The sequence below is a fragment of the Uncinocarpus reesii genome, genomic scaffold (assembly GCF_000003515.1).
Source record: "Uncinocarpus reesii 1704 scaffold_4 genomic scaffold, whole genome shotgun sequence".
Taxonomy (NCBI): domain Eukaryota; kingdom Fungi; phylum Ascomycota; class Eurotiomycetes; order Onygenales; family Onygenaceae; genus Uncinocarpus; species Uncinocarpus reesii.
Genome location: NW_003052497.1, coordinates 2,581,474 through 2,602,090, shown reverse-complemented (window position 1 = coordinate 2,602,090; position 20,617 = coordinate 2,581,474). Strand labels below are relative to the sequence as shown.

At 44.1% G+C, this 20,617-nt stretch overlaps 9 protein-coding genes across 9 annotated transcripts; 6 read left to right on the top strand and 3 right to left on the bottom strand.

Annotated features, from left to right (window-relative positions):
* Window positions 1-677: 677 nt before the first annotated feature.
* Window positions 678-830, top strand: UREG_07004 (uncharacterized protein; the record flags this gene model as incomplete). Its single annotated transcript, XM_002583991.1, has 1 exon — window positions 678-830. One exon carries the CDS (start codon window positions 678-680, stop codon window positions 828-830), a length of 153 nt encoding a protein of 50 aa, XP_002584037.1.
* A 4,819-nt stretch (window positions 831-5,649) lies between these two features.
* UREG_07003 (uncharacterized protein) lies at window positions 5,650-7,347 on the top strand (the record flags this gene model as incomplete). Its single annotated transcript, XM_002583990.1, has 3 exons — window positions 5,650-5,674; window positions 5,912-6,019; window positions 6,089-7,347. 3 exons carry the CDS (start codon window positions 5,650-5,652, stop codon window positions 7,345-7,347), a joined length of 1,392 nt encoding a protein of 463 aa, XP_002584036.1.
* Window positions 7,348-8,257: 910 nt separating this feature from the next.
* Window positions 8,258-8,686, top strand: UREG_07002 (uncharacterized protein; the record flags this gene model as incomplete). Its single annotated transcript, XM_002583989.1, has 1 exon — window positions 8,258-8,686. The coding sequence occupies one exon, from the start codon at window positions 8,258-8,260 to the stop codon at window positions 8,684-8,686; it is 429 nt and encodes a 142-aa protein (XP_002584035.1).
* Window positions 8,687-9,036: 350 nt separating this feature from the next.
* Window positions 9,037-10,244, bottom strand: UREG_07001 (uncharacterized protein; the record flags this gene model as incomplete). Its single annotated transcript, XM_002583988.1, has 4 exons — window positions 9,037-9,330; window positions 9,399-9,748; window positions 9,830-10,163; window positions 10,215-10,244. 4 exons carry the CDS (start codon window positions 10,242-10,244, stop codon window positions 9,037-9,039), a joined length of 1,008 nt encoding a protein of 335 aa, XP_002584034.1.
* Window positions 10,245-10,756: 512 nt separating this feature from the next.
* UREG_07000 (uncharacterized protein) lies at window positions 10,757-11,728 on the top strand (the record flags this gene model as incomplete). The annotated part of the gene is made up of 1 exon (XM_002583987.1): window positions 10,757-11,728. One exon carries the CDS (start codon window positions 10,757-10,759, stop codon window positions 11,726-11,728), a length of 972 nt encoding a protein of 323 aa, XP_002584033.1.
* A 295-nt stretch (window positions 11,729-12,023) lies between these two features.
* UREG_06999 (S-methyl-5-thioribose-1-phosphate isomerase) lies at window positions 12,024-13,268 on the top strand (the record flags this gene model as incomplete). The annotated part of the gene is made up of 2 exons (XM_002583986.1): window positions 12,024-12,559; window positions 12,644-13,268. 2 exons carry the CDS (start codon window positions 12,024-12,026, stop codon window positions 13,266-13,268), a joined length of 1,161 nt encoding a protein of 386 aa, XP_002584032.1.
* A 678-nt stretch (window positions 13,269-13,946) lies between these two features.
* On the bottom strand, window positions 13,947-16,160 carry UREG_06998 (uncharacterized protein; the record flags this gene model as incomplete). The annotated part of the gene is made up of 4 exons (XM_002583985.1): window positions 13,947-14,137; window positions 14,209-14,473; window positions 14,536-16,084; window positions 16,156-16,160. The coding sequence occupies 4 exons, from the start codon at window positions 16,158-16,160 to the stop codon at window positions 13,947-13,949; spliced, it is 2,010 nt and encodes a 669-aa protein (XP_002584031.1).
* A 566-nt stretch (window positions 16,161-16,726) lies between these two features.
* Window positions 16,727-17,389, top strand: UREG_06997 (uncharacterized protein; the record flags this gene model as incomplete). Its single annotated transcript, XM_002583984.1, has 2 exons — window positions 16,727-17,083; window positions 17,144-17,389. 2 exons carry the CDS (start codon window positions 16,727-16,729, stop codon window positions 17,387-17,389), a joined length of 603 nt encoding a protein of 200 aa, XP_002584030.1.
* Window positions 17,390-18,550: 1,161 nt separating this feature from the next.
* UREG_06996 (uncharacterized protein) lies at window positions 18,551-19,276 on the bottom strand (the record flags this gene model as incomplete). Its single annotated transcript, XM_002583983.1, has 1 exon — window positions 18,551-19,276. The coding sequence occupies one exon, from the start codon at window positions 19,274-19,276 to the stop codon at window positions 18,551-18,553; it is 726 nt and encodes a 241-aa protein (XP_002584029.1).
* Window positions 19,277-20,617: the final 1,341 nt, after the last annotated feature.

Here is a 20,617-nt window from a genome sequence, read left to right as displayed (position 1 = left end):
AGTCAAGTTCCAAGCTGACCTTAGTTACTTATTCTTACTTATTTTCAGGTCTATCTGTTGGATTTGAGGTCCTGAAGTTCAAAAATCAAATTTCATAAAGTCAGAGAGAGAATTTTGTCCAGATGATTTATGTCCTTGTAGAAAATCAGCAGAGAATTCATCAGTAGTTATGAGATAACAGAAAAATCTTTAAAGAATTTTGTAATTGTGAAAATTACAGATTTAGTAGTTAATTTTGCTTTAATAAAAGCATTATTAATTCTGTTTCTCACAAAGTAGGCTTTTTCATAAATTTTCTTGCTGATTTCAGCAGTAATTTTAAGCACAAGTCTTTTCTTCAACAGATTTATTTTTGTTGTTTTCTTTTTAGTTGAAGTATTTGAAGTTGAAGACTGTAAAAAATATATTATTTTGCTACATAAATCTTTCTTCAGTACTTCTGAGTAAGAGAATGATGAAGAAAAGATAGCAGAAGCAGAAACAGAGACAGAAGATTTAGAAAATATTTGATTTTTAATAATAATAAAGTTACTTTTTGCATTCTCAAGCTTTTCAAGTCTTTTTTTCAGATTTTGAATTGAAGAATCTTGAAAAATGGAGATATTTTCAGACTTATAGAAGAATAGAATTTTTTGCAGACTGAGAACATATGAGTTTAACTCTTTTTAAACAAGAACATGTTTTTTATTTTTGAATTCCAGTACCAGTTTTTGAAGAATCTCTTTGAAATTCAGATTGGAGAAGAAGAAGAAGGAGGAGAAGAAGAAGAAGAAGAAAAAGAAGAAAAAGAAGAAGAAATTATTGGAAAAATAAAAGAAGATTTTAGCTGATTTGTTTGAAGTTGATTTGTTTAAAATTGAAATTGATGTTGTATTAGATGTTGTATTGAGTGTTGTAGTAGATGTTGTAAAATTGAAAGAATTGGCTGAGTTGAGATTGTTTTTGCAACTGGTGTCACTGGAATTCATTAAAAAATCAGAAATAGAAGTCATTTTGACTATATTTCAGATAAAAACACTAGATTTTTTCAATAGATTGACAAACTATAATGAATTGATTTTTGCATAAATCAAATCAGAAAAAGTCAGAGTTTAATATTTCCCTGAACTTAACAGAGTCAAGCAGTTTAATAAAAGATAACTCTGAAAACTTGAAGAGATGAGAGAGTACAGAAAATAATAAACAAGTGTACTTAATAATGATTGAGAAAATCTGTTAATAATTTTTAAAGAGAAATCATTTAAATTATCAGATTCTTTGCAGGAAAATCTTCTGTAAAATCAGCTTTTGCTATCAGAATATATATCAGAAATCTTTATACTATAAAGAGTGCAGCTCAATCTTCTATACATCTGAAAAATAGAGTAAAATAAACTACAAGTGCAGATTCTGTTTTCTGTGAAGTTAATCTCAGAGAAAAATCATTTCTTACTTTTTGAAAGAGAAGCAAGAAACTTATGAATAAGAAATAAAATCAGTATTCAAACTTATTCAATTCAGTTTTTTTTAATTCTCAAATTACAATTCTAGCTTTTCCTTACAAAATATAATATACAAAGTACAAGATGTGTAAAGTATAAAATATTTCAATGACAGAATGAGCTTCAACTGCAGAAATACTGGAAAAGCTGCTATAATATATAAGTGTAAAAAATTCTTCTTGATCAGCAGAGCACTGAATCCAGTATGTCTTATCTGACTATAAAAGATTTTAATTACTGCCACTAGAAGACAGATGCAGAGATTTGTGGCTTAGTAAAATCACTGAATATAACTGATATTTAACTGAATTTCTTTCATGAAGTTGAAATTAGACTGAGTCAGTGGGACTGGGATCTCAGACTCAATTCTGGCTTTCCTGTCCCATTTCCCTCTTATGGGATGTACCAGCTGGGACCATGTATGCCCAGAACAGTGCCCGGGACTCTAGTGTATGGTAGGGATTGGGCCTGAAATCACAGTACTATAGATATGGCTGGGCCTGAGACTGTGTTGTTATAGACATGGCTGGCATCAGCTGGAACCAGAATGGGATGGGATGGAATGCAGTACAGTCTATTCAGTTCAGTACTGACATATGGGCATATGGGATTGGGATCCCATCCTGTACCATGTTTAATATAAAAAAGTAATGAATTTTGGTAATGGTCTTAGCATATTTCAGCAATTTTAACACTGTTATATCCATGTTGTCTATCTTATATAATATTGCTGAGATTCCAGTTCCAATCCAGTTCCATCTCTCCCATGAGACACCTGGGATTTGGTACACAATTCTCATGATGGGACAGTTCTGGCTGGGATTACTATCAAATTAGTATGAAATCCCAGTTCCATTATCCCACTGGGATGGAATATGGGATCAATATTGCTGCTGCTGGAATCAAATTCCAAGCTGAATTTAGAACTCAAACCAATGCACATGGAATTTGGGATCCTGTCCCAGTCCCAAGCACCACTCTAGTTGAAATGTCTTTGAAAACTCAAGAGTGAAAGATTAGAGATAAGATAAAATCTCAGAATATCTTGACAGATTATCTCAAAAAGCTTTATAAGCAACTTTTGACATGAACTTCAAAAATTAAGTTTGTGTGCAAGCAGAAATTTTTTAGATGAGAAGTAGAGACTGAAAAAATAAATATAGAGAATAGAAATATAAAACTTGAAGAAGTTTGAGCTGAGAGCTGAAAGAGTGTGTAATTCAAATTTCTAAGTACAAAATTATGTGATTGTTGAGTTATAATTGGAAGAATGAATTTTCACCTGAAAATGGGAGTATTGACTTCATCATCTTATTTCTCAACCACCACACCAAATCTTGCTGTGAAGATGAAGAAGTAGAGTGAATAGAATGTGAGCTTTCAAAGAAATGTAGTTTTGTTCCATTTCAATCAAAATTGAAGAAGTTGTGGTTTTCTGTTGTATGGTGATTATGAATAGCATTTATTATTAGTATAACAACAAACTTGTGTTAATTAAATTTATAATATAACAACAACTCAACCACACTGAACTCACAGTATAAACAGACACACATCAATTAAAATTATAATATAATAATAACTTGTCTACATCAAATCCACAACATAAACAGACATATATCAATCATCATTATAATATAATATTAATTCATCTATACTGCTCTGCTTTATATTGTACTACATCACAACTGTTGCACATATTGTATCATTATCAATATATAAATGTCAAACATCTACAAAAACAAATATCAGTCAGATGCTGTTTGTTCTATTATATTACTTGCTTTAATATAAAGATCATCAAAAACAATTCTCTATAAAAAAAGATAATTGTCATGCATATAGTTTATTGTTAAGACTCTCTATATATAGTTATCTCTTACATTATAGACTTGATTGTCTAAATATATAGTACATCATATTACATGACTGTCTAGTGCAAGATATATTATAATAGTATGACTCATCATGCTGGTGGCAACTTCATTTTGTGTATATAGCATCTGTCATTCTGAATCTCTAAAAAGAATCAGTAATGAGTTGTATTTTAATACAAATCTACAGTTATATTGTATCTTGACTATATTTCTTTCATTTATTATTTCTGACTATAAGTTTCCAGTCTTCAGCCTCACAAATCTGCAGAAACTGAAATTTCTGAAACAACTGACAGAATAACTAGAAATATAAAAGAATAAGAAGAATTTATCAAAATGTGCAGATGATAACTTATGAAGAATATAAAATAAAAAAATCTACAGTTAAAACATCTGACATGAGAACATGTCTGAGTTTTTTAGAGAAGATAATGTTAGAATCTAGCACAGAGTGATAAAAAAGTGTCAGACTTGAGATTATGTGACTGAATTCTTCAGATAACTGTTATTAATAGAATTAGAGCAAGAGCTCAGAATAAGAAAGTATATATTGCACAATTACTTCAGACTTCTCTTTTTTTCATCATGTTTAGTATTTTCAATTAGATCTATTTAATATAACAGTTTATTAGATTTTTCTTCTTTCATTCTTGCATCTAGTTTGAGATCATATTCACAACTGCTTTGATCAGAAGATTTATCAGATTTGAACATGATTAAGTCAGCATGAATGTGAATAAAATAGTGTACAACATCTCAGAGAGCTTCTTGTAAGAGTAACACTGCAAAAGAAACTTAATTAAAATCTTGAAAGGAGCTTTCTCAGTGAAAGATTCAGCAGTGAATTGAGCAGATTCCACATCATATTCAAGAAATTATTCACTTAAAGAGAGGAAATGAGTATAGAGAAGAAGACTAATAGATTATAAGAATTCTAGAGAGTAAAAAAATCAGTATTTAAAAGAAAAGCTTTTTGAAAGACAGAACATAAAGAATGCTGCACTGAATAATAGAATTAAAGCTCTTAAAGCTTTGAAAGCTGCTGAGACTCTTGCTGCTCTTTAAAGTGATCAGAATCTTAAATGAAAGAATGAGAATTTTTAATAAGCTAAATGTGAATTTGTGAATTGTTAAAGAGCTGAATGTAAATTTATGAATTTTTAGAGAGTTAAACATGAATTTGTAGCTTTCTAGAGAGCTGAATGTGAATTTGTTGAATTTGGAGATTTCTAGGGAATTGAACATTGGATTTGTGAATGTCAATAAAGAGTAGGGGGTGCAGCACTGGAGATCAATTCTCTTGTTACATTGATTTTCATACTATTTTGGTGAGGCATTATGTATTGGTAAAATGCCAAGTCTTACTAGCCATTATAAAGACTTTTGTTCCACACCTCTGTAAATCAGATGAATGGTAATCCAATGGTATTCAAAAAATCCATTTTTTCCGGTGCCGTCCCATGCGACTTGGGCGCTGAGCTTCTCAATCACCACGCGGAGCACCCCCTTATTGGCAAGCCCAGAGCCAGCATAGACGCCCACAGCGTCCTTGCCCCAATACTCATACGTTATCGTCTCATTGCAGCCGGCCTCGGAATCAGACAGCTGTGAAGATGCACGCAACTGGTTTAGAGCAGTATTTACTAATACCGCATGCGCTGAAGATGGACGACCCCAGCGCACCAACTGCACAAATGATTTCGTTTTCATCTGTTTCGCTTCCTTGGGAACTCACATTGCGGCATCATTGTTCGACTTGGGGCCCGTGTCAGCTGACGGCTTCAGATCCACCATGTAGCATAGATGGCGACGTCCGACTTCTGGGCGTTGACCTGGTTGAACAAAGCAAAATCCAAAGAGCATTGGCTTGTTGCATGCCCTGCGGAGCTGGTCAAGGCCATTATACAGGGACCATGTGGAACGGTCGGTGCCGGTGCTGCTGCAACCAGATGGGCAGCGATCTCTGCTGTCGCCCCGGTACCGTGGTCTGTATTTCCCAGACAGAACGGCCGCTCTCGCACTCTCTGTGTCTGTTGGCATGCCCGGCGGAGGCCCGGTAGCGGTCTTGACGAATATTGATCCCAGGAGGTCATTTATTGCGACATTAGTCTTGTTGATGCTGAAGTGCCTTAGCTTGCCCAGATGACTGCCGCCGCGGCGACTGTCGCCAATGAAGGTTCTCATCTTGTCACTGCAGAACGGGCGCGACAAGGGAAAGCAAGTTGTTCTGGGTATATTTCTTGAATCTCTTGCCTGACTTGCTTTGGTGACATTTGGGAGGGGTGGCCACTATGATCCCTGCTGCACTGCCTCCATGTGCGTTAAGGAGACAAGAAGATGATACATAGTACATAGTTATGGCAGCCACCGCAAGCGTCCAAGTTCTTAGCACCTCGACCTTTTTTTCTGCACTCTCCTCTACAAATTAATACTAGTATAGTATTACCGAGAGTCGTCTTGTCTGAGAACCTGAACAATCTTAAAGGTAGCAAATGCAGCACTCTTCCTGGCCTTTGAGACAGCACAGCTAACAACACGCGCTGGATTAAACAGGTGCCGAGGGCGCTTCAATGATGCCCGCGGAGGGCAAGCCAGCTTGGTTCGAGCGCTTCGCCTGTTCACATCATCCCCACCCCTGGATTCCTCGTCAAAAAGAGGATGGTATGTACTGCATGTCAAGTCCTGACTTTATATCATATAAAACGGAGCCTATGTTGACACTCCCCCTAGCTACTATCTACGAGGTCATCGTTCCGTCACAACCAACTACTGGAATTCTATCTGTCAATCTCCACTACACTCGTCGCCTGAAGGTACCAGAGCCCTGCGAAGACTCGTGTTACAACCCAGTAGTAGCGGAGAACAAACCATGGCTGCCTTACGCGATCATGGAATACGAACAGTTCCAGATATCCACTGAGTACACATATTACGGTTATGGCAGACTCGTGTGGGCCAAACTGAAAGAAAGGGGCTTCAGGTTTGAGGTTGCTGATACATCTTCTGAGTTGGCTGTGCGCATGTTTGCCAGGCGCTCTGATGCTGAAGGGGCACACCAGATTGTCCCCCTGGGGTCCATCACAATGAATCCGTTCAAGGAATACCATAATGAAGATGGGGATGATAACAAGTGCATACCTGTGCAAGATGTGCAAGATGGCACGGGGAGCGAGTATGTGTTAATCAGCACTTCCTACCTCAAGAAGACAGTGCCGCCATTGCATGATATGGAGGTCTGGCACGTGCGCGGTGAGATTGGCTCAAGTGATCTAGTCTATGTCCAAAAGAAAGACACTGAAAAAAGCTATGGCATGAGGATTGTTCCCATAACCATTGACATCCCCCCCGCGTCTGAGCTTGTACATCGCATTAAACACCCCTACATTGCTCCACTCAAATTTGCTTTCAAGTCATCCAAGGGACTGAGCCTCCTTTCACCATTGGGTAGCGGAGGGCCGCTTTCGCACCACCTCCAACAGACACGGCAGTTCAATGTTGACCAGGCTAGATTTTATGCTGCAGAGCTCCTCTATGCACTGGAATACCTGCATGATAGGCATATTATTCTTGCACATCTGAATATGGAGGATCTCTTCATGGATTCACCTGGACACCTCAGCCTGTGCAAACCTAGTCTTTTCAGTCTGGAGGTCAAGAACAGTGATAATGTTGTGCCAGGAATATCAGAATACCCAGCTCCTGAGCTTGTCAACAACCAAGTTGCTTCGCGGGCGGCAGATTGGTGGGCTTTTGGCATCATTCTTTATGAGATGCTGAACTGGGTTACCTCCATTCTATCACCCAGGACCCCTAATAAGCGACGACTCAAGATATGTCAAGACCCTCTATATCCTGAGGGACTCCCACTGGCAGCCAAGGACATTTTGATTAAGCTGCTTGAAAAAGATCCACTGAACCGCTTGGGGGCAAAAATTGGGGCCTCTGAAATCAAAGACCACCCGTTCTTCCAAGACACCCAATTGGCATGATCTCCTTCAGCAGAAATATACCACTCCTTTCAAGCCCCATGACGCGAAAACGGATTTTTGGCCTGGGGAGAACGAGTACGACTCAAACAGGGGGCGAAAAGTGGAAGAAAAGATCGAAAATGGAAAGGTGTACAGCAGAGTAGTGGGCGCGCCTTGGCCACGATGTGAGTGGAACCAAATTGGCTGGGTGCAGGATAATTCAGACGAGCCTTCATCTCCCGCTAGGGAGGATCCTGATGATGGATGGGAGTTGTTGTGGAATCCGACGTCGTATCGATTCAACTTTCGGAATCGCTTTACTGACGAAACTTCCCCGGGCCGCCTCTGCGAGGAATGCTCCCGGTCTTACCTGCGGAGTATAGGACCGGAACCTCCAGCTATCAGACCCATGGCATCCAGTCCAGCATACGGGCCTCCTCCTTTGAGCGAGAGAAAGGCGGCTCTCGCGACTGCATTGGTGGCCGGATATGGTGTGCGTGTGTTCTCACAGATCCTCGGATACGGGAATGATTTGAACTCGAACATCCCAACTCTTGTCTACACACAGCCACAGAGGCAAAAGGAAGGTATTTGCAATCCGACCTGTTATTTCGATTCAGCAGAGCTGACACCGCTGGAGTGGGCGGTCGAGCACAACAGGCTTGATCTTGTCAATCTGTTCCTGGCTCACGGCGCTGATGCAAACGTTACTGTTGAACCACGAGAGGGACCTGCCCTCCTGAAAGCAGTGCGACGGCGCAACCAGAAACTCGTTGAAGCGCTTGTGCGGAAAACTAACCGGGTCTCTGGAACAAGGGCACTTCAATCAGCAGTGGATAGAGAACACAGCGACATTGTCAACATTCTGCTTGCCAATGGTGTTCAGTGTGACTTCGAGGAGTCTGACCGGCCACTTCCCGACCATCCATGTATGTCCGGATACAAAGATCCTTGGGAGACAAGACAACTGGAAGCAGAACATTTCACGCCTCCGCTCCTCCTGGCCGCTCGATCCGGCAACACAGATCTAGTCAAAGCACTTCTTGCATATGGCGCAAATCCCAATACTCCCTACCATGGCATCGGTGGTCTCCGTCGCGACAGCGATGGCTCCGGGCTTAAGGCACAGGCTGGCTTTACCTGCGGAAGGGTCATACAGTCAGCGATGGAGTATGGGCATCCTGAGATCGTCCAATTGCTCCTCGATGCAGGTGCTGATATCAATCTTCCACGTCCAGTCTGGCCCGTGCCGGTGTGGCCAGTGGGGGGTCATGTGTGTGAGCCAGTACCCAGAGCTGTATATCTTGAGGTTACTGCGGGCCTGGAGGCAGCGATGTCAGCGAGAAGAGAGGCAAGGTGAACTCTGAGCAGGGCATTTGTTGGGATATTTTCTTCTCGATTAGGCCAGCAAAAGCGCGACTTCAGTCCTCCGTGTCCCTGGAGCCTTTGAAGTAGGTGAGATAAAACCATTAGTTCAATGTGTTTAATTCTTTCTATAAAATCAGGGAAGAATTGCATGTTGAAACAATCATTAGATGGAGAATTAGGAGATGATTCTCATGGAATATTTAATATATTTCTGTGATGAAGGTTCATGAAGTTATTATATTTTCAAGTAAAAACTGGGCCTACTTGGCTATAATGGTGCAGAAGTCATTACCTGTTGAATTACATGGTGGAGCTACAGTTAATCGGACTCACGAATTTTTGCTATGGTTCTCTTGAGAAGCCTTGTAGTCTCGACGCCAACTCCATTTCAAACCTTTGCTTGCTAGATGGGCCTTCGCGGATATCTGCTATCATGTCAGTACCAGGGGGAAAATCGAATTCGAAAAAAGGGTCCCCCGCGCCCTTCATGTTAGCAAGCACAGCTTGCCGAAAATGCCATCTCAGTATTTCATCGGACACGCGATCACTATCATTCGGGTTGCGACAGATTGGGTCGAGTATCCTTCCATCAACCCCAAGATAATCCGGGCCAAATGATATGATTTTGTATCCGTCCTATATTTGTGTTAGCACCGGAATACAAGTTTCGTTTCCTTGGGGAGGGCGCCTTTTAATTCACTTACATCAGGGTTTATTGAAAGCAAATATGAATCAAAAAAATCGTGGACATCACCTCTTAACAGCAATCCATTCTGTGTCGAGTTTATCAGGGACGCTCCAACTTCATTTGGCATGTTTGTAACCCAACGGCCGCAGCCTTGATCGATCCATATACCTTCATGCTGCAGGGGGAACACGTGTGCAGCTTTGAATCCGAACCACTTGCGAAACGGCGCTAATGGGTTGAGTACTCCGGTAATGACACATCTTCCGTCCCTTGCGCGGACCCCATCCCGAAAGTGATTCTCCCGGCCTGAAATGGAGTGGCTCGGGACTCGCAAAGTAGAAGCTTCATCCGTCACTTGAATGGGCCCTATGGGAAAAAGAAAAAGAAAACAGTTAAAGTTAAATACGTTTACTATTGTGGAATCCGAAATGGGGCAAGGTAGCTTACCTGCAGAGGAGACATCATAATCTCCAAGCTCAACCACATGTGTAGTATGAGTGATGACTCGCCCTGAAGCTCGGTGTGTGACAGTTAACGACCGTTCTGCAACTAGAAGCACATTTTGAAGGATCCAGAGGAATATCTCTTCAGTGATTGAGCCCGCCTGGTATAAGCCTCCGAATGTGGCTCCTGTCGCAGCAAGATGCAGGAAGATGTTTCTGTATGCAGATCTGTCGGACATACAACAAAGGCAGCCGGGGGATGGATGGATATTGTGGTAGTCTCTCAGGGGGAAGTCGGGAATGGACAGGAGGACATCAAACAAGCCGCATTGCAATGCCTGTGTTTTTCAGAGAGATAATGTTTTAGTCTAACAATACTCCGTATATACAGTTGGAGCAGGTCGAGGATGAGAGACCATAACGTGATCCGAAAGAGTTGACTCAGCAGCCCGGCATATAAACAAACAACTTGATCATGATGCAAAGCATTCCTCCGTATTTGATCTTCTGCTCCACTGCTGGGCTGAAAGCTGAAGTTGCGCATGAACTAACTAGCGCCGCCACAATGTCTTGTCTCTCCACTTCGCCGGCGCTCTTTTGGGTAGCCGGGCCGGTCCCAGCCCCCAACTCGGCCCGCCTAGCAGGGATGGTCAACTTGTCAAGGCCCAAAACTCCATCCTGTCAATTCTGCTCCGAGTCAACAGCCAATCTGATGATTGGGCGGCCGAGGGTCGTGAAGGAAAATGAAAGTATGTTCAGCTCGTCACTCCATATATATAGTGGGCTTGGGATGTCCAACTCTGCAGCTGATTCAAAAAACAAAAAAGGTCTTGGACATCCGCTCTTTTTTCTTCTCCTTTCTTCGCAGCTCAAGTGATACCAGTGAGCGACCTCCTTGTTTTCCACGCCAGCGAGACCAGATTCGAGCACAATGCTGATTCGGCGCTTCCTCCCAATTCTCCTTTGGCTTGGCCTTCCCCTAATCTCTGCTTACGACCGAATCCCCGCTAACGACACTGCTCCTTGCCCCGACCCGTCCGATATCGTTTACTCCCCGTTTGCCCCATGGTTTGCCTTCTACTCAGGTGGCCCCCGTTCATCGTTCTGCTGGAAAGCTGCTATCTGCACACTTGAACCCGCCGATGAGGCTCGAAAACAGCAGTTCGGTGCCACAGCATTGGTTATGGGTCTACTTCCCCTTACGTTGCGCGACCTTGCTTGGCCGGAGCGGAGACTCGTATTGGTTTCGGCGCCGTTGCCGCACGCCGCCGCGGTCATCGTGAGAGCACTGGGCCTGGAACCAATGGTCAAAGGAGAACTGACGACTTGGGGAGAAGAGGATGTGCAACGATGGATGACGTGGGTGCGTGGCAGCTGGGTCGCTGGACTTGGTCTCCGGTCCAAATCCGCGATGAGGATCCTACTTGCAACAAGTTTCGCAATGGTGGTAGTGACTTATGGGGCGCTTGCATTGGTGGAGTTGTATTCAAAGGGTAGCGCGCTGGGCTGTACGTATCCAATTTTCGCACTGACCTGGTGCATTGTTGGGGTTCTTCCAGCGACCGTGCATACCGTATTCGAAGGTTGGCGACGACGCAAGGATATCAAGGGGCAAATCCAAACCGGGAGGCCTTCTGCGGTTCAGGGCGTCGATGAGGCATGGCCCGTCCAGCTCTCATGGGCGATTTTCTACATTGCCGGGACGCTAGTATACACCTCGATCATGGCAGTGACAGTTGTGGAGCTTTTTGTGTGGGTTGTTATTCAGCTTTCGGTGACCGCGGCGAGCAAGCTCCTCGCTCTCTATGTCTGCTTGTCACTGCGAGACCCTACAGCAAATGACGCGATATTCGATCCTTCAGCGGTTCCTGAGAATGGCAGCCCACTGAAAGCTGTCAAATAGGTGGAATGGGATTGGAGTGGCGGAACGGTTTTGAGAAATGGCGTTGTGGCAATACCATGAAATGCTAAAAGCTGTACAGAGTAGTAACTACAATATATATGTTATGGGGAAATGATATGGAGTAGGTCGATGGCCATGCTCTCCGTCGTACATTGCTGGGGACCTTCAAGACATCCAAGTCAACTAGTTAATTGCTGACTAAGTTTCCTAGGAAGTCGCAAATAGATCTGGCTGCAAAACATCATCTGGAGACTGCACTGCTACAGAGTATTCTTCATTTTGATTCTTTGACGCAATGGCCTCAGCTCTTGAAGCCATTAAATATGACCGAGGCCGGCTTTTTATCATCGATCAGCTCCAACTGCCACATGTTACAAAATTTATCCCTATTGATTCATCCGAAGCTGGCTGGCATGCCATCAAAGCCATGCAGGTCAGGGGGGCTCCGGCCATTGCAATTGTTGCGGTTCTCTCGCTTGCGGTTGAAATGCTGAATCTAGTATCTGAGAATATGATACCTGAAGATGGTGAAGATGTGAGGGCCTACATTGAACAAAAGATGGATTATCTTGTCTCAAGCCGGCCAACTGCTGTCAATTTGAGCGACAGCGCCCAAAAGATTAAGCTACTTCTGGATCAAAGGGCTAGAAAGTCAGGTCTATCCGGGGTTGAAACGGCTATGGCCTTTATACAGCATGCGGAACAAATGCTAGCCCGGGATCTTGCAGACAACCACTCAATTGGTGAATATGGTGCTACCTGGATACTTAAGAACACTCGAGCGGCACTTGAAGGCGGCAATACCTGTGTATTAACACACTGCAATACAGGGTAAGGCCCAGTGCGCTTTGGCCCCTGATCTGGGGCTGTGCCTTTCTCGATGAACCGAGCTGACTCGCGCATTCACCACTACAGGTCTCTTGCAACTGCAGGCTACGGTACCGCCCTGGGTATTATCCGCCGCCTTCATGAACATGGTAGATTGTCTCGCGCCTATTGCACAGAAACTCGGCCCTATAACCAAGGAGCAAGGCTAACCGCCTATGAGCTCGTCAGTGATAAAATCCCTGCTACTTTGATTACGGATTCGATGGCTGGGCAGCTTTTGGCAAACCCGGACAAAAAGATCGCCGCAATTGTGGTTGGCGCCGACCGCGTTGCAGCCAACGGCGATACAGCAAACAAGATTGGAACCTATACATTGGCAGTGCTAGCAAAGTTTCATAATATCAAATTTGTGGTGGCAGCGCCTCGGACGACTATCGACATGAAAACCAAGACTGGAAATGAAATCATTATTGAAGAACGTCAGTCTTCCGAAGTCACCAAAATCCGAGGCCCATGTGAGGGGGATGGCGACCATAGAGAAGCGGTAATGGAGACAATCAAAATTGCGGCAGATGGAATTGATGTGTGGAATCCTGCATTTGATGTGACCCCGGCAGCTTTAATTGATGCCATTGTAACTGAAGTGGGAGTTGAAACCAAGGATTCCAGTGGCCAGTTTCACCTGAGCTCATTATTTGAATCAATGGCATAGGTGACTGTACTCTGTAGTGTGCTCCTAAACCTGGCCACAGACCTAAGATACCAATTAGAAAGCTGTAGTTAAAGTTCTTAATTTTCCTCATAAAAGTGGATTTCACCAATATGTAAACACATCACATTATCATCACTTTAATTGTGAACCTGAAAATGATTCCTGCATTTAATAGCTATTTTTTTGAAAATTTTGAAAGTGCCCCAAAAAGTCATATTGCAATCATAACTATTTTACAGAACCTATCAATACATCTGATTATAACGGTCGGAAACATGGTTATTTTGTCTACATAACTTATCCTCTGGTAAATCTAGCATCAAATCAGAAACAGGTTTTCACTTCTTTTTCTAAGCAAACTTTCAATTGAGATATGAGAAACCAATTCTGGGAATTCCCAGAAGGAAAAGCCATATCCCCCTGATGTAGGTAGCTCGTGTCATGTGGAGTTGCGAACTTGTAAATGGAGTCGGCAGGGTATCTCTCCAGGAAATTTTGTAATTGGGTTTCGAGCAGAACTGCAAAAAAGGCCATACAGGAGCCAATCATTCTTTGGACCATAACCATTGGTTGGCATTATGTTCGGGCGGGCCATCTGGATGGCTCAAAAAACCCCTTCCAGGTCCTTTACTCTGAGAGTAATGATATATCGGCACCATTTAACCAGCTCCCATTGGATCACATAACACAGCATGATTCATCATGCTGCTGTATTACTTCAGGCTTTTTTTCCACTTTTAAAGACCGGACTTGTCTCGCTCGGGCTCCGGTCATCCACATTGTGAAGGCGCCTGGAATGGGCGGAGGCCGAGGCTTTTTGGGAGCAGGGGGAGGAGGTGGAGCCTCTCCGCTTGCTATTTCTTCAGCATCTAGGAGATAGACGTTAATATTGAGCATGGCCAATAAACCTTACTGAGTGGACTTCAAAAAGAGTGATTACCTGTTTCCGGTTGCTGTTTGACATCGATGATAGTGTCAAGAGGAACTTCTTCTATTTCCGGAGGTGGCGGATCTGGTTCTTTCGGTTTCTCGGGTATCGGCCACATGTGCATAGTTATAGCCCAGTCTGGTTCAACGACAGTTTCCCATACTTGTGGAAGAATGATATCTCCGTTAGGACCGACGAGATCATAGCGCCCTTCAGCAACATGCTGACCAATGACGTCAATATGGAGGAAGGCTTGCCGTATCAGCTCTTCCATGCCCTGGGGAAGCAAACAGTGGTTAGAGGAGAACAAGAAAGGCGGACTAAACGGCATATACTCACCTGCCATGTTTTACATAGATGAAAAGGGAAGCTGAATTTCCTCCCAATGGCATCTTTGAATTTTACAGGCTTTTTCTTCTCTCCTGACTTTTTCGCCGCAGCAGTAGCAGCAGCCACAGCTTCAGCTGCCTTGAGGTTTGCGGCCTCTGTCGCTGCCGCGGCGGCTTCCGCCACTGCTATAGCAGCTGCTTCCTCAGCAGCTTGTCTAGCCTTAGCAGCTTCTTCAGCTGCCATTAGTTCAGCTTCTATTTTCAGCCTTTCTGTTTCTGCTTTTGCCTCTGCTTTTAGTCTGTCAGCTTCCAACTGAGCCTCTGCTTTTGCTATGGCTGTCGCCTTTGCAGCGGCCTCTTCTGCAATTTTCATTTCAGCAGCTGCTCGCTCTTCAGCCGCGGCTTTATCACGGGCGGCCTTTTCGAGGGCGGCTTCCCGTGCCGCTTCACGAGCTTCACGTTCAAGTCTCTCATCCAAGATAAGCTTCTCAAGCCGCGCAATTGCTTCATCTTTTGGGTCTGGCTGGGGCGGAGCCTCTGGGGGCGGCGGAGGTGGGGGGGTTTTCTCTTTTTCGGGAGGTTGTAGTGGGGGTGAGGGCATTGGGTGGTAAGCATGCAAAAAGTGAGGAGGCATAAGTTCTCGGGGGAACGCATAGGGTTGGTTATAGTGGAAATACCCGTGATGTGGATGGAAGGGAACCATATCTGGTGGGACGAACGGTGCACTTGGGAACTGTGGGTTCATAAGGTGAGGGTCTCCATGCCCAAAACCCGGGGGCGGGGGGCTCTCGCCATCTCTTTGCTTTTCCGAATGGTTTCGAAGCTGCTGATGAAGATGATGGGGTGGCGGGGAGTGATGGTGGTCTGGACTATCAAAATAAGGCGGTGGTATACTATGACCTGGCCCAGGGAATCCGGGCCCATACGGGTAAGGTCCGCCCCCACCGTACTGATTCATATGAGCCATGGGGCCCATATGCCCCATTGGACCAAGTTGGACCAACTGATTGGATGGCATCCCCGGGGTATGCAAGTGCGGTGTTCCGTGAGGCCCAGTTCCATGCGGATAATTTCCATATGAAGGCCCGGAAGCAATGCTGTGAGGGTATCCGGTGGGAGGGACAGGCGCAACAGGCCAAAATCGCCTTTCGGGGGGGCCTGGCGGATACTCAATATATTCCTCAGATGAGTCTTCACTTTCAGGCTCAGGAACTGGATGAGCAGGGCGGGCTCTACGGGGTGGACGTGTAAGCGGTTCCCGCTCGTGAGGACCGCGCATTCGAACAGGATGGCGTCGCGTTGATCTAGCGCGGCCACGGGTAACGGCCGCATGATGGTAGTGGGATGTGCGAGGTCTTGAGGCAGAGTCAGAGGGCTTTAACTCATCGGGGTAGGATAGATGGTCCCACGGGCCACCGACATCATAAGGATCATGGTATTCGTGGCTTCCCGTAACTGAGGGCGGGGAGACTTCAACGCCTGTACCAGAGGAATCCTCCTCGCTTAGAGACGAGTGACCTGAACTATGAGAGGCTGCGTGGTCAATAGTGATGTTAAACCTGTTGGGAGTCGTTTGCAGTTAGCCAGCTGTCTCTGGATGCTAGGTCTTGTCCAAAGGGGAGATACGCACGGCATCAGGCGACGATGATTTGACAGGGCCAGGGACTTTGATGATCGCGACCCCAGAAATGACTACTTCACTCTCGCAGCAGTATTCTTGTCCGTCATACGCTTCAATGAGCTATTCATAGAGACCGTGTTGGCGACGCAAGTAAAGGCAATATATCCCAGAGACCGACGCTGAAGCCCAAGCAGCTGGGCGCCAGAAAACTGAGGTTGAATGGATGGAGTTGTTGGAGCACTTCAAGGGGTTGCCAATCTATTAACTATTCAAGAGAAGCAAGAGACAGATATGTATGTACATACACCCAGGCATCGAAACTTGGATGAGGAGAAAAAGAAAGGCGCAGGGAAGTATCAATTCAGTCAGACAGGGCGACGATTTTCCAATTGCTGCCCAATGCTAACTAGTTAGTTAATGAGAGTCTGAGAGATGAAGCAAAACAAGTGCGCTGGCAGGGCTGCTTAGTCACCCCGTTCTGATCTGCTTGCATTTATTAGTTGCATGGACAAACAGCTCGAGACTGCAGACTGCCATCCCAGGCGCCGCCTCTTCCCTCACAGCCATTGTCAAAGGAGAAATGAACCTGAGACTTTCAGATAATGAGGCGCTGCTGGACCTTTCCCGGCGAGCCACGTCCTTTCTAACCGCCCATCCTCCGGGCTTGAGTCGGCTCCCGTCCTTTTTGTTTGGGAAGCCGGAGACGCCACAGCTCTGGATGGACTACGAAGATGTACTCCTAGCCTCCTTAGCAGCTGGCAACGACAAGTCGTCATTGGAATCGCTAAACCGCATTACAAGCCGGTTTGGCTCTACGAATGATCGAGTAATTGGACTACAAGGGCTTTGTGACGAAGCGCTTACCGAAAGTGACGAAGCGTTGGAGAACGTTCTTGAAGGCTATGAGACCGTCCTAAAGGATAACCCCGTAAATGTGGTATGTTGAATTTCCAGCCCTGCTACAGCCACGGCTCCAAACCCTTATCAATTACCGCAGCCCGTTTTAAAGCGCCGTATTGCCCTCCTGCGTGCCATGGACCGCCCAGCGGAGGCGGTTTCCGCTCTTGTCGAGTTTCTGGATGCGTTCCCTACAGATGCCGATGCTTGGTCGGAGCTATCATGTCTCTATCAAAGTCAAGGGCTGTATTCGCAGGCTATTTTTTGTCTTGAGGAGTCCCTTCTTATCTCGCCAAATGCATGGAATGTATGGTGGACCCCTCTGTTCAACCTATATCATGGCTGATCACCATTGCTAGATGCATGCCAAGTTAGGCGAGGTGTTGTACCTATCAACATTACATTCCGAAGACTCACAATCAACTATTCAAAACTTGACTGAATCTGTCAAACGGTTCTGTAGGAGCATCGAGCTTTGTGATGATTATATCAGAGGATATTATGGTTTGAATATGGTATGTCCTTTTATCATATGTTCCTTTACTTATTATGCTCTTTTTCAACCGTATATCCTGGATTTGGATGCTGAAAATATGTACCAGAGCACATTGCGCCTGCTAGAAGCTGTTCGCATCCAAGGTGGAATCAAAAGCTGTGATGATCTTCCTTCTCAGCATATTGTTGAAAGTCTTCATAAAGCCTCCATAACTAAACTTCACAACATTTTTCTTCAAAACAAAGGCATGTTAGCTTCTAATCATCAACATACAGCTCTCTTGGCTGTTAGACAACTCTTAACAAGATATGGAGAACTAGCAGAGTAACAGAATAAATAAATATTTGAATCTATGCTATTAGACTAGGATGGAGTAGCAGTATTGATATATAAATACCCATTCCAAAGAGAGGTCCATGTGGAGAACTGCTGTAATACTCTATTAAGAAACATATGTATAATAGTCATTTAAGTTTGAATACTTCCTGTCACTGGCAGTAAATCATCTCCAGTGTCCCCATCACCTCCATTCCCCGGGTCGCACGTCCATCAATTTTTTTTTTTTTTTTTCCAATGAGAGAACAGGCTTCTGGTAACTAGATGGAAAAGTATAGCACCAGATGAAGGAGATGATTGAGTGAGTGACTAATCCTTCTTTTGACCACAAAATTTGTGGGTATGGTCTTTGACGCTTCAGCCAGAAGTCGGTTGGAGGGATTGCATTGACCCAATTCATTATAGGCTTCTATAATAGGCCTTACAGGAGAAAGCGATCGGAAAAAGCCAATCAGGTATTAAATATAACTTGTTACATAGCAGCCTTGGCCCATTTTCCTTCCCGCCCAAATATCCAGTCGTCCGTTCAACAAGGGGTGGAGAGAATGGAATATCACGAGAAGCAAAAGGGAGCATTGAAGTGCAATGTATTTCACGCAGTTACTGTTTCTTCAGGCCATTTTGACTGACATGGACAATGCATTATGGGGCTTCCATATGGAGAACAGTCCCCAATTACACCGAGCAGACCCCTGTGAAGAGTTTAAAGTGGGGTAGACGCAGGAAATCTTCATAGTCGACTCGAGAATCATTGGGGTTCACAGGTGGCATCCATCGTAAGGATAGCCCTGCCTTTGCGGCGCATGTTTCGATGATCTTGCGGTCAAGTAGGTAACTCTCGAAGGAAAAAGGGTTTAAGGCGTGCACGGTAACTTGAAACTTGACTCCGTTCTCAATGGGTTCAAGGCCTTTCAATGAGAGCCCAAATCGTGGCCCCTCAGGGAAGGATTTGACGAGGTAATCTTGATTTGGGGTGAGTCCAATGCACCTCCCACCAGGCTTGAGGCTGTTGTGGATGTTCTGCCAAATGGCAAAGACTTCTTCTTCGGTGGCGACGTAGTTAAACATCCAGATGGCGATGACAAGATCGAAACTTCCCAAGTCTAGAGACTCCAGAGGTTTGCTGCAGTCGGCAACGTGAAACTCGAGCCGTGGATCTCCCGAGGACTGTCGGCGAGCTTCGTTCACCATTGCCTCAGAAATATCCAAACCGACGACTTCTCGGGCTCCCCATTCGATGAGCTTTTTGGAATAGTAGCCGGTTCCACACGCAAGGTCTAAGACTCGTAGTTGGCCGACATCACCAATGTGGGATCTGATGGCTGCTAGCTCCAGCGCGCCAACTGGTAGTGCCTTTATGGCGTTGTATTCCGCTCCAATATGATCATATTGGGTGGCCATCGTGCTAGATGCAATTGACTTATTTTTCAATCAAAGATAACAGGAAAGTTTGAACCAACAAGAAGAGTTCTTGACAAAAGTTCAGTTGCAAAGAACAGTCAGGCAGCCAATGCCTTTAATAAGTTGATTTCTGTTGTAGTTAGACCCCTGGTTCATTGTCCTGCAGTTGGTTACACAAACCAGGGTGGCAGGGAAACAAATGGTTGAACAGCTTGACCTCAGAAATGGCAACCAAGTTAATGCACACATTTAGCAACATGTTGAAAGTTGATGGGTATGTCTGTAGTAATTGTGAAACCACACTGTTTTGCAGCTGTGGCAAGATGGTATAAGATTCAAGTTATGAAAATGGTGTACCATCACAGAAGTTCAGTAGTTAACAGCAACAGAGAAGATAAGATTAAGATGAACAAGAACCATAAAAAGAGCAGAGTGCAAAATCTTGTGATAATGTACTTCCCCACCCAACGAACATCCCCACCCACCGAACACCCAAAACTCACTTAACAAACTTTCAACCCTCCAGCTTCAAAATTCAAAATATGGTCAATGAGGAATCTATATGTCTTGCAATTAAGGATTTGGAAGGTCAGAAGACCCCTAATTTCAAATCTACTGCTGAAAAATATGGAATCAATCAAATTATGTTGATGTGATGCTTTAAAGACCAACAGACCTCAAGATCTGATGCAGCTTCAATTCATCACAAAAAGCTGTCAAATCCTCAAGCTCTCATTCTTTTGAAGCATATAGAGATCCTTTCTGAATATGGAATCCCTGCTATGTCTAGAATAATTACAAATCTCATTGCAGAAATCACTAATGAGGACATTGGAAAGAACTGGATCTCTCACTTTTGCAAGAAGTATGCAGGCCAGATCAAAAGTGTATATATACAGACAATTAATCAGAAGCAGAAGACTGCAGACAACTCATTCTTCTTTCTAAGCTTCTTTACTATAATATTTGTCTTATTCCATTCTTTTTTACATTCATTTGACATGCCTTTACTGACAGATAATCTCTCATCCTTCCAGCTTGAAGAAAAGATCAAGAAATATCAAATTAAGCTCTCAAATTCATACAATTTTGATGAGAAAGGCATAGTTCTTGATCTTATACAAACTGTGAAGCAAATCCTTACTCTTGATGCATTAAATTCAAAGCAGATATTGGGGTCTATGCAGTCAGAGATTCAAGATTTCATCTCAATTCTTGCCTGCATTTGTATGGATGGAACAGCACTTCCACTGTGCTTAATCTACAAGAGAGAGTCAAGAGATATGCAAGATAGTTGACTTACTGATTTGATAGCTCAAAGCATCAAGCTTATTTCCTGCT